The sequence below is a fragment of the Gymnoscopelus microlampas genome, assembly GCF_963454915.1.
Source record: "Gymnoscopelus microlampas genome assembly, chromosome: 11".
Taxonomy (NCBI): Eukaryota; Metazoa; Chordata; class Actinopteri; order Myctophiformes; family Myctophidae; genus Gymnoscopelus; species Gymnoscopelus microlampas.
This window is the reverse complement of record NC_139948.1, coordinates 27,792,736-27,805,144: the sequence shown is the minus strand read 5'-3', so window position 1 is coordinate 27,805,144 and position 12,409 is coordinate 27,792,736. Positions and strand designations below refer to the sequence as shown.

Sequence of the window (12,409 nt, the reverse complement as noted above, 5' to 3'; positions counted from 1 at the left end):
CAATTGACAGCAGACAATTCGACAGTTTGCAAAATGGTTCCCCCTACATTACTTACTAACTAAAATATGAATACCACCTTGCTGAAATCTGATGCAAACATAGGTATGAGGTTTGAGAGGGAGGACATGTGAATTATTTTGAAATGGCAAATTAAGAAAATGTTCAAATAAATTAATACAAAGATAAATCTTGGAGGGTGAAGGAGTAAAGAGGTTGTTATACAGAGAGACAAGCTTGTAAGAGGGAAGAAGTGGAGTGAAAATTATGTCTAAGGGGAAACTGAAAAACAGGAAAAGGGTAAGGGGTCCATTAGGGTCCATTGGATGCTAAAAGAGAATACAGCAACAATGTTTGTTTTTTGGTCCATTTTGATATTTTTGAGTGTTTATCCGAGGGAACAAAATTGACAGCAGAAGGATATGGTGAGGAAAGGGCAGAGGTGTAGATGTGTACAAATACACAGGTCAATGGAGGGGACAGGTGTTATGACAATTAAGCCTTTAAAAAGAGCGGCAGCTTAATTTATCATAACGTTCCTCGAATGTGCTTTAATCTCTTACTGTATGCATGGTACAAGGCAAGATAACACACCTCAATTCCCCTGTTTTATTGTATGCTTCTACATCAAATGTGGATGTGTGCAAAGTGATGTCTGAATGTCTCTGACTGTGTATGAGAGTAAATGAAAGAAAATGAGACGGGGGGGTGGCGTTTGAGACGTTTTAATGAAAGAAGAGGAACAGACTGTTGGTGCAACACCATGGGAATGACGAGACAGTCAAAATGTTGATTCCCTCGAGGAGAACACTGAGGACGGCGCTCGCTCAATGGGTCACCTCGGACTTGGCTCAGTACAGAAACGAAGCAAGTGAGAAAACACGGACCACAGTGCGTAAGAATAGAGTGACGTGAAGATGGCATGACATGAGGATAGTATCAGCTGAGAGCTTGATGGGAGAGGAGCCATTCCTATAGGCCTACCAAGCTAAACTGTAGGCTAGGAAGTGTGTGTATGTGTGTGTGCGTGCGTGCGTGCGTGCATGTGTGTGTGTGTGTGTGTGTGTGTGTGTGTGTGTGTGTGTGTGTGTGTGTGTGTGTGTGTGTGTGTGTGTGTGTGTGTGTGTGTGTGTGTGTGTGTGTGTGTGTGTGTGTTGTGCTTGATGAATGTGTAAAGCACACTCACACAAAGCACACATGTACACAGTAAAATAAACAGACTTTGAGACAGACACTAGACACTAAAAAAAAAGACCTACCTATGATTATCATTAAGAACCGGCCCAAAAGAGATGCATAGGATGGCAGGAGGAGAAAAGAGAAGGGGGGGAAATAGCAAAAGGTACAAAAATGAAAAAGGCATAAATGAAAAAGATAGAAACAAGCAAATTATTAGTTATCTATTTGAATTAAAAACAAAAAGAAAATTATAAATTAATTAAAAAGCAAGGCAATTAAAACATTGTTGGATTCAAAAAGTAGTCAAAGTTAAGGATGGACAGTGAGTGGAGCGGTAGGGAGGAGAGGAGAGGGTGGGTAAAGGGAGGAGCGAGCGTGGGCTGCACAGGGATGGAAATAGCTGGAAGTGAAAGCAATGGAGAAGGAAGGGAAATAAAGCAAAATGAAAAAATGAAAAAATGAAAAGAAAAAAGTAAAAAAATTATATTAAACAAACAAAAAATCCCCCTCCTCTCTCTCTCTGTCTCTCCCTCTCTCTCTGTCTCTCTCTCTCTCTCTCTCCCTCTGCCTCTCTGTTCTTCCGTGTCTGGCTCATAAATAGAAGAAATTGTAGACCAGGTAAATGGAGAAATAGATGAGGAGGCAGAGAACGGAGAGAGCGAGCAAATGAAAAGATAATGCACCTCCCAGCAGCGCGATGAGGAAGAAAAAGAACAAAAAACGAAAGAAAAAAGCAAATACTCCAGTGGCCTCCGTTGTCTCCTGTCTATCTGTGGAAGGGGGGGTTGGCTGTCGCCAGTTGTTCCCCCTCCCTGGCTGGCTTCTGCTGGCTTCTTCTCCTCCCAAAAAAGACTTCCCATCCAGATGAGCACCAAAAAATGAATGAAAGAAAGAACAAAAGAAAGAAAAGAACGAAAGCAGGTAACAGATGTCCGCTCCTCTCTCTCTCAACTCAGTTCTGGCATCACATGCCACTCGCACAGGTTAGACATTGTTGCAGCAGTGCACGGCACCATCAGTATAGCTCAGTGTAGGGGGAAAAAGAGACATGGGGCTGCTGCTTAGACAAGAACTGCCTGCCTCATGAGAGAGAATACTGAGCTGGAGGTGCTCTCTCTCTCTCTCTCTCTCTCTCTCTCTGTCTCTCTCTCTGTGTCTCTGTGTGTCTCTGTATGTCTCTCTCTCTCTCTCTCTCTCTCTCTCTCTCGCTCTCTCTCCCGCCCATTCCTGAGAACGCTGGGTGGAAGGTAGGTGGGCCCACTCACAGCATTAGTATTCAGAGAGAGAGAGAGAGAGAGAGAGAGAGAGAGAGAGAGAGAGAGAGAGAGAGAGAGAGAGAGAGAGAGAGAGAGAGAGAGAGAGAGAGAGAGAGAGAGAGAGAGAGAGAAGGGGGAGGGAGGTGTGGAGTGCCTTTCCAACAAATGTCTAGGAACCAAACCAGTGTGTTGAAACTGATAAGTGACTGGCTCCCCCTACAGTTACCGTAATCAATACACCAGCGCAGGCAAAGCTCCCAGCACTGTACTGGGATGAGGTGTAAATTGTAAATTGTGCCCCATAAGTTACAGTTCAGATAAAGTGAATCAGCTTTGTGATTGACCTTTGAATCATGAGTCAGATATTGCTGGCTCATGTCTCAATGGCACTTGTTAGTCGGTGTGTGGTATACTGAGTCTGCCATGTATCCCGAAACGTCACAGCACTAGTAAAGGGTGCAATAAATGATTTTTCTTTAAACAGAGCCCATCAGTGTGCGAGGATTTCATTTTCTTAGTTTACTGTTATTTTTCGCTCAGCACCTGCCTTACACAGGGTGTGGATTTTCACGTCTTTCTATTCCTTTCAATGATTTATATGTCCTCTCTTATAATCAATCATGTATTGATTTTCCATCTACTTCCGTCTACACATCCTATGCCAAATGCATTTTACAAAAGAAAGAAGGAATTTTAGCCCGTTTATGGTGCAATTAAGATCCGTGATCCTCTGTGATTTGTCCTGAGCCAAACTCACTGTTGCTATGGTGACACAATACTGCTCCCAAGTGGCCAAGTCCAGGCTAGTGGCCAGCAGAAGTATTTTATGTCACAGCATCATAGCTCAAAGCAGTTATTGGTCTGTTAAAATACAACCACTATTAAACCTTTTTTGATCCAGGGGGGTAATTCAGGTGTCAGGACAACAACAGCAGTAAGAGTGAAAGACAGGAGATGTACTGTACAGGTAAGAGTCAAGAACCATCCAAAATAGTTAAGAATAAAACTAGGATAAAACAAGATGAAAGACTGTATTCATTAATTAATTATGTTTTAAGCGGACTGAGTGGCCCTGTCTTTCCCTATAGGACTGACCGTGGGTAGCTACTGGGACGTAAGTCGGGGCTTGATCAACCCTGGCTGGGTCACCTGGGCGAGGGTGTATGTTGTACTGTATGTTGTACTGTATGTTGCGAGACCCGAAACACCCGATGACTCCAGGCTACAACACTGATGATACGTCCCAGTTGCATCCATGTGATGTTTTTCTTTATTAGTTATTTTATCTATAGTGGCTCATAGGAATAGACTATGTGACAACCAGGAATAGTTTGGTGACCACAGGAGAGACTGTTGACAGCTGGAATGTAGACGGCATCCCGGGAGCAGTATGGGTTAGCACCCCAGGCTGTGTCTTCCGTGAGGAAGAAGCCCAACAAACCCACGGTGAGACCTTTAGGAGGGCCATTCAAGCAATCCGCAAGTGGAGCCTGCAGTACCACCACGGCCCAAGGAACCATCACGCCAGAAGGAAATGTTTGGATCGGGGCGGTGCACCGGATCTGGCGCAGCGCTCAGGTCCTGGACCTGGTGAGACGAAGGAGGAGCCCGGCCAGGAGACAACCCACAGAGCCTAGTACCTCCACGTGCCAGAGCCTCCCCGAGTCCCGGCAGAGTACTTCCGGAGAAGCGGACTGAGTGGCTCTGTCTTTCCCTATAGGATTGACCGTGGGTAGCTACTGGGACGTAAGTCGGGGCTTGATCAACCCTGGCTGGGTCACCTGGGCGAGGGTGTATGTTGTAAGACCCGAAACACCCGATGACCCCAGGCTACAACACTGATGATACGTCCCAGTTGCATCCATGTGATGTTTTTCTTTATATAACATAAGTAGTCTATCAATAAATATACATGTGAAATCTATCTCAACAGTATCGGTATGTATGGATGAATAGGTAAACCTATCAATAGTGAGCATATGAATGAATATACAGTATGTATAGACTATCAACAGTGAATGCGATGTAAAGAGCCTTCAGCAATATCAGGATTAATATATATTTTTTTTTCCTCCCAATTATTCCAATACCTATAGTTTCCCCATGTAGTCATTGTTGACCCTACTGGTTGGTCTTGGGGAGGGTGTAGACATACGTGCAGTGGTGGACTGGCCTTTTGACACAGCGGGCATATGGGCCGGTGGCCGACACGTTATTTTAAAAGAAATATTGCCCCGTCTTAGGATCATTACAGTAATTGTCGACCCGCACCGGCCGCTGGTAATTACGGTAACCGGTTTCGTTCCACTTTTAGGGCTGGGCGGCCCACAAACTAAAGAGAACTAATCTAATTGGCCCACTGGCTGGTCTCTCATCTGAAAAGGCCAATCCTTGAGTAGCACCCTGTCTATCATCTGAATACCGGCCTAGTAGTGGCCCAATCACAGGCTACAGTGGCCTGGAGGTCTGTGAGCAGAGAGAGAGAGAGAGAGAGAGAGAGAGAGAGAGAGAGAGAGAGGGAGAAACAGCATCTGACGCTAGCTCACACTTGTAGTTGTAGAGAGGAAAGTTAACCCCTATGTGAAGGAGCCAAGGAGTGATGTGGTAAGCAAGCACAACAGAAGGACTGCATGTCTACCTTATCCTTATCTAGCATGGATAAGTGTGCTAGATTTAAAAAATGGTTTCTATCACTAAAGGGTTCAGGATGGTTGCTTAGCTATATGAAGAACGTTAAATAGCAAACTGCATGTTGTGTGGTGTGTTGCAACTATGTCTGGTTATCTTTAGATAACCAGACATAGATGATGCAAGATGCAACAACTAATACAACCTTGAACCTTGAAACCGTACTGAAATGTATGGAATGCGCTTTGGGAAATGGTTGTGGGCTAAATGGGCTAACCATGCCAGACCATGGTCTTCAACCAGTCAGTTGTACCTGCTTATCAGTGACAGTAAACATAGATATTATTGTTCACAAGGAAATATAATAGTAAACCCACCACCAAAAAAAGAAAGAAATACATATATAAAAGCAGACAGTTTAGATGGCAAAACTCCACTCTTTCTTTTTGATAGTGCACACACAATGTACATATACAGTATATACAAGGTATCAGTCCACATGGTCATGCCTTACTTTAACGTTGTTGATGTTACTACTGATACTATAGTAGAAAATACAAGGTGTGCTATTGCTGCTTTAGTAAGGTATCTTACACGTTATTGATGTTACTAATGCTGCTATAGTATATAATAAAAATTAAAAAAAACGAGCACTCTCAGTCTGTATATGGTGCAGTTTGCGGGTGCACGGCTCACAAAGACTCACATTAAATAGAGCAATAGCCAGCACTCCGTGTGCTGTGTTTGTCCGTGCATATGAATTAAAAGCTACACATTTTCTGCATAGGCTATACGATTATGCCTTATTCAAATATACTTTTTTCCCTCTCCCTTTATTGTGTTACGCTGATGTTGCTATACTGCTGACAGCTTCTTCATATTTAATTTTTACTTTTTTTATTATTGTATTGTTGTTGTGGCACAGTATTTTTTGAGGACCCAACATATTCGCATCTCACTGCTTGTACCTTTATGAGTAGTGACAAATAAACCTTGATTCTGCCGGCAACTAAGCAGTTTCACAGGAACATAACCTCCTGTAAGTATCTTACTCACCTTGACCATATTTGTTTAGGAAGGGTAGACATCATCATTCCTTTTGTTTGTCTGGCAAGATGTCCCTTCTTGTCCACTTATTTGAACAGTCAAAATGAAGGGAGGTACTGGCCCTCCAAAGACAGGGTCCTGGAGAGAATGTGAGTGGAAGATAGAAGAGACAGGAGAAACGAAATACTGTAGGTGAAACCACTGCGATGTGAAGACAAAATATACATTTTCACCATTAACTTATGCACCGTAGAGAACTATTATTTTTAGATTAGACTACACCAGTACACCTATAGCCTACTGTAGAAAGAAATAGGGATATTTACATTTGATAGTTTTGTGCTCTTATGTGCACTAATATATATCATCTAAGGTCCTAAGGAGGGCGACATTTCACTGTTTACTGTAGCAGAAATTCATGCAAATTGCATTAGATTAATTTATCTAACTTATCTCAGTCTCTTGACATCTACAATCTCCACTGCACTGTCCCAAAACTGCGTTTTCAATATCATGACAGGGTGCATTGTCACGACATTTAAGTGATCTGAAAGTTGTTGTTTTTTTCTCTGTTGTTTTTTCACTCTCAGGCCTCCGCCTGAGAGTGAGAGAGTTCGATGAGGTAAACATTAAACAAGACTTGAACGAGATGTCCTGAACTCGATTGAGTGCAGTGTTGCCATGTCCGCTTGTTATAAGCGACTTTGGGCATGTTTTTCTGGTAAGTTGCTTGTAAAAATTGGTAGTTACGGGTTGCGTTTTTTGGGGGGGTTTGTTTCTAAAGTGTCGTTGCTTATTTGGGCTTGTTTCCTAATGTTGTTTAAACCACGTGTTTCTCAAACATTTTGAAGTCAAGGGCCCCCAAATATGTATTTGGCTGCGGACCGACCCCCATCTGAAAGTATTTTATGCCAGGGACCCCCATACGGGATTTGTGTTGTTAAAATGTTTCAAAAATATTCCTCATTATTTTCTTCCAAGATTTGAAAATAGACAATGTGTTTAAAGGGCAAGGGGATCTGTTACGAACATTCAGGGCATACTTGCCCATACTCACCTAGGAGCATTAATGGTCTACTCAGTTCCGACCCTTGCCTATTCGATACCAACGTTATGGAGATTTAAATGGAGACAGTCGACACTCTGACATCAGAATGCACGTCCTGGGAACTACTCCATATATGGAGATAACCAAAACCATACCAAAACATCCAGGACTGACATCATAGTCCCAGATTCGGGCATAACTGACATAGCCTGCCCCATAAATGGATATGCCTGACACTACCTGACATCAAGGGCCACCGCCAACAGTATAAAAGACCCTGGAGGCTATGGTTAGGCTCACTCTTCACCGACACTCACACTCGAATCAGCCTTAAACCCTTCCAGAGTAACCAGCATCAATACCAGACGGATTAATCACCTTACTAGCCAGTTAAACACAGATCACAGACCCAAGGACGAGTAGCTGGATTTACAACCCAGTGAAGCCTCACAGCGGCTCTTGAGTCCGGTTCTAAACAACCAGCCGATTATCTGTACTACAGGCTCGCTTCTTTTTTGCTTGTTTCTACCACAACATCTGGCAACACTGGCTAGTAGCATAAGCATAGTCACTCTGAACAACACAGACAACCATGGCGGCGCTGTCCTCCCCTCTCAGAGCGTGCCGTGGAATCTTGAAGGAGTTGCGGGCGATCCAGGGGCCAACTTATAAACAATCACTGGCTTATAACTATGTTATGGATCAGTTTCGTAAAAACGAGGTGAGTCTCCAACGAATAATGACTGTACGCACAGGGTAGCAGTTAGCTAACAACAGCCAGCCAGGCAGGTACTAGAAAGCTAGCAGCACAGAGCATGTAGTACACACTTGACAGTTTTATTTGCTTCTGTAAAGTGGTTCCCCCTCTTGGGCCATTTGTGTTTTTCGAGAGCAATTTAACGTGTAGTTACAGCTCACGTAACTGCAATTGTGTATATAACATTTGACTAACAACAACAGTACACTACGTCTGCTCAACGACACAGTCAGGCAAGGTGACCCGTGTTGCCAGATTTTTCCAATAGGGTCAAGCGAGTAAGCGACTAGGCTACATGAGCAGTTTTAGCCATGGTTCACATGACGCTCGTCTGTCATGGTATGCCCATGACAGTCAGGGGGGGGGGGGGGATTAAAATGTGTAGTATTCTAACACAAATCTGATGCACAGATCCCTGGCACAAAATATTCTCAGACTCAGTCCGCAGACAAATAATACATACAATTGGGGGGGGGTCTTTGACATGAAAATGATTGAGAACCACTGGTTTAAACAACAGTAGGAAACAAGCCCAAATAAGCAACTACACTTTAGAAACAAGCCCTAAAAACCGCAACCACCAGTATTCACAAGCAACTTTACAGAAAAACAAGCCCAACGTCGCTTATAATAAGCGGACATGGCAACCCTGAAGGTGACTGTCTAGAGTGACCATCATTCTCACTTGCTCAGGGCGTAGTGTCAATAAACACTCAGCTAACTGTCTTGACAACCAGAAAGCTGGCAACATTTACAAGTTGCTTCCCTAAGTTACTAGAACCGAATCCGACTCAACATGGCACAACATTGATTTGACACATATTAGACTACTAACTGTTGTATCTTTAACGGAACTTACGGAATTCTTGTGACTTCATTACGTTAGGTTTCAATTCGCAGGAACTTGGAGCCAATCGCATGATGAAGTTGTTAATTGATTAACGTTACGTCATTAACTAACACAATTGTTTTGAGTTATTAGAACAGTATGACATATAGCCACTAGATGTCGCACGCGAAGTTGTTTCAGACCGTTCATTGCACAACCTGCGTTTTTTGTGACAGTGACTTTTTGATTGATAGAATACTTTATTAGTCAGAAATGTAAACAGCCGGTTGAAAAGTAAGTCATTAAAGCTTAAAGGATAACACAAAAAAAGTCCTGGGGACTTCTTTCCATTGTGGTCCTATGTATTGAATTCATCAACATAGCATACAAAATAATAATTACATTAATCTCCCTGTAGAGCCCTTTACCTTTAGGTACTCCTGCGAGGGGCAACTGGGTTGACGTTTAGTTTGACGCGTGCAAATCATTCAATGTCCAGAGAGTGCATTTATCTTTGGATATGTCAATCCATTTATTAACACAAATTATCCATAGCATGACACACAAACTCATACACAGACACGAACGCCGTCCTGGTACGTCTTGACATAGCACGGTCGAAAACTGTGTGGCTTTTCCCATTGCACACCTGCCTACAATCACCCCCTGACTTCTATATCATGGTTCCCATAGTAACCACCCGTGTCAATCACCGGCTGATTGACATGACGTCAGTCATTACCAAGGCCACACCATTCAATTAAAGAAAACAAAAACAAAATAAACAGAAAGGCATTTTGGCTCCAACACTCCCCTTGTGGTCTCCTGGTAGAAGATTTTTCAGACCAATTTAAAAAGAAACCAGTATTATCCTGTAATGGATGGTGTCCGGGCATTCCACATTTTGGTGGCAGAGCAGTAGAATGAGAACTTTCCCATGTTTGTTCTAAATTTGGGTGGTACCAGATCATGGTTGCTCCCTCTAGTGGCTGTGGGTGTCACTCACTTTGGAGAAGTAGAACTACTTCTCCAAAGTGAGTTCTACAGGTATGAGGGTATTGAGGGCACTGTCTCCTTGACCATCTTAAATACCACCACTCATGTCAAGTGATCTTTCGTGATTAATTTGCAACATGCATGAGCTCTGTAGATTTAGGTTACTTTTGTTTGGCGTGACCATCTTTTCTCCCTCCCCTTACAGGTAACAGGACAGAGGTACTGCCGTGCCCAGCAGGAGGCTCTTCATGCCTCACACACCTATCTCTGTCTGTTGGCTTCAACCAGGAACCACATGGCCTTGCATAACCTCTACCACGCCAAGGGGGAGCGCAGCCGTGAAGAAGTGGCTGGCCTAGTGGGTCTCAGGTTGCCCACTCAACCAGGGGGCAAAGGCTGGGAGAAATGAGAAGGTGTTAGAAGTTAAGAAGGTGGCTGTACTGGGTCTAATTACACCGTATAAATGGATTCAGTTACTTCTCCAAGATTGATTGATCTTTCCTGCCACAACAGAAACAGTAGGTTTGTCCCTTGATTTAATAGAAGGGAATGGATCTAGTTCTGGTGTACAGTAGCTGTAGACTGGAGATCATGCCATCGATACCCAGAGAGAGATTGGCAGAGAAGACATGGCGACTTTAATTAAGACAAGGACTGGCATTAATTGTGAAACTGGTCCGGTTTCCTTCTGGCTGCACAGCAGTGACTGTAAAATCATGTAAATACATTTCCATTTTGACTCCTCTGTCCCATTAAAGTATGTGTGACTGTTTCATTGAATCTGTTTTTGGTTGTTTTGTTTGTTGGGACCATGTGTTGTGATAACACAATAATAGTTTATAATAATAATATTATATTTATCTTTATTTCCTTATATGACATCTGAGAAAATGGCAGCATTCTGATTGTATTTGGTCAGAGGTTATAAGGTAAATGGTTAATTTAGCCAATTAGGCAGTAGGCATTTTTGAGGACGACACAAATGATTCAACAGCTAGAAATCAAGCATTTGTGTGTAATTGAGAAATGTAATATGCATGTGAGCTATTAAAGTTTTTTTGACCTTTCACAAAAATGTGCTTCATGTTTTAGCCAGAGGTGATGCTGCAATCAACCAACAGTGACACAAACGCTACTGTTGTACGGAAACGCCACTAATCCCCACCTCCAGCCGCTCTGGGGGTGGGGATTATGTTTTCACTCCATGACTGTCTGTCTATGAGACTGTGAGCAAGTAATCTTGGGACATTGTAGGACCGATCAGTGTGAACTTTGCATGCACACTACCAGTAGGCCAAGGAAGAACCTACACACAACATTTTCAACTCTGCCTCATGGAGGCGCTATAATGGTGCTTCATGTTTTGGCCTATAACTCTTGAACCATAGGTAGAGAAGCTAGTTTGGGGTCTGATTTGAGTAGTCTACCAACATAGTTTGAATACATTTGCACTTTAACCTTTATTTATCCACATAGGTTCACTGAGCATGCATTCTCTTTTTCAGCAATTTCCTGCATACTAGTTATACATTCACAATCACACCTGGGAGCAGGGTGGGTGAGTGTTGCACTTTCCTGCGCAGATTTTTCCTGACAGTCTGGGGTATCTGACCAGGAGTCTTTAGGCCACAAGCAAGCTCCTCTAACATTTAAAAGCCACCTCCTGAATCTGTTTCTCATGTAGGACTACACTTATGATAATTACATTGAATCCAAAACCTATTTTCATGCCCTTAAACGGTATCAAATTGAAGTCCACTCCATAGCATAAAGCTACCATCTGTTTTCTATCCCCACTGCCCAGTGGGTTTGTAATATGTGGTAGGCTATTGAGTAGGTCTGTGACGATGCCCCTCTTGCTGCCCGACTTAATTATTATTTTTATTGAGTGCTTACATTCTGTATTCCCTGGAACTGTTTCCTCTTCCCCATATAAACCTCTCATATATATATCTTGCTCTGCTGTGCACACACAGCACAATACAGCTTTTTTTCCCATGTGCTTTTTCTGTTTCCTCCTGTTCTCCAATGGTGACTAACGTTGCTTTCAGTCTGAATTTAAATAGATCATCCCTGAAGCTAAGCAGCATACACATGACACATGGTGGCACACATGCGCACTTGCGCAGCTGCAGGACCAACACAAAAACGCACACATGCTGAGTTCTGGAATGCAAATCCAATGCATACTGACAAACCAACAGCTAGTGTCAAATTATATTGCATTAAAATCCGAAAATGCACACGCATATCTGTACCCCACTGTTTTGTGCATGCATACTGACATACATAAAGCAAGAGGGAAACAAAGGATGTAGGCTAAGCCTATTGATTGCCACCTAATGTTGGCCAACTTGACGTTTTCTTGGACATAGGAAATAGGAAGACATGAGTTTACAGTCACACGTCCCTGCACCTCATTAGCCATTCAAGTTTAACATACATTTTTTATGTAGGCTAGTGCAACCCGAACCTATAGGTCAATTCATGTAAATAAACAAACTAAGTCGTGGAAAATGTCTCCGTTGGCATAACATTGCAAAGTGTTTATACAGTATGATTGATAGGCGGTAATATATAAGTGGTTGTCAAGTGGATAAGAGGTACATTTAAGAGCGAATGAGGAGAGGGGGAAGGCGGGGCCACCGCTGGTCAAACTGGATGCTGCTAC

The 12,409-nt window shown here is 42.9% G+C and overlaps 1 protein-coding gene across 1 annotated transcript; it reads left to right on the top strand.

Annotated features, from left to right (window-relative positions):
* The first annotated feature begins 7,702 nt into the window (after positions 1–7,702).
* fmc1 (formation of mitochondrial complex V assembly factor 1 homolog) lies at positions 7,703–10,518 on the top strand. Its single transcript, XM_084071865.1, has 2 exons — positions 7,703–7,877; positions 9,944–10,518. Exons 1-2 carry the CDS (start codon positions 7,749–7,751, stop codon positions 10,145–10,147), a joined length of 333 nt encoding a protein of 110 aa, XP_083927991.1. The 5' UTR covers positions 7,703–7,748; the 3' UTR covers positions 10,148–10,518.
* The last annotated feature ends 1,891 nt before the right edge of the window (positions 10,519–12,409 follow it).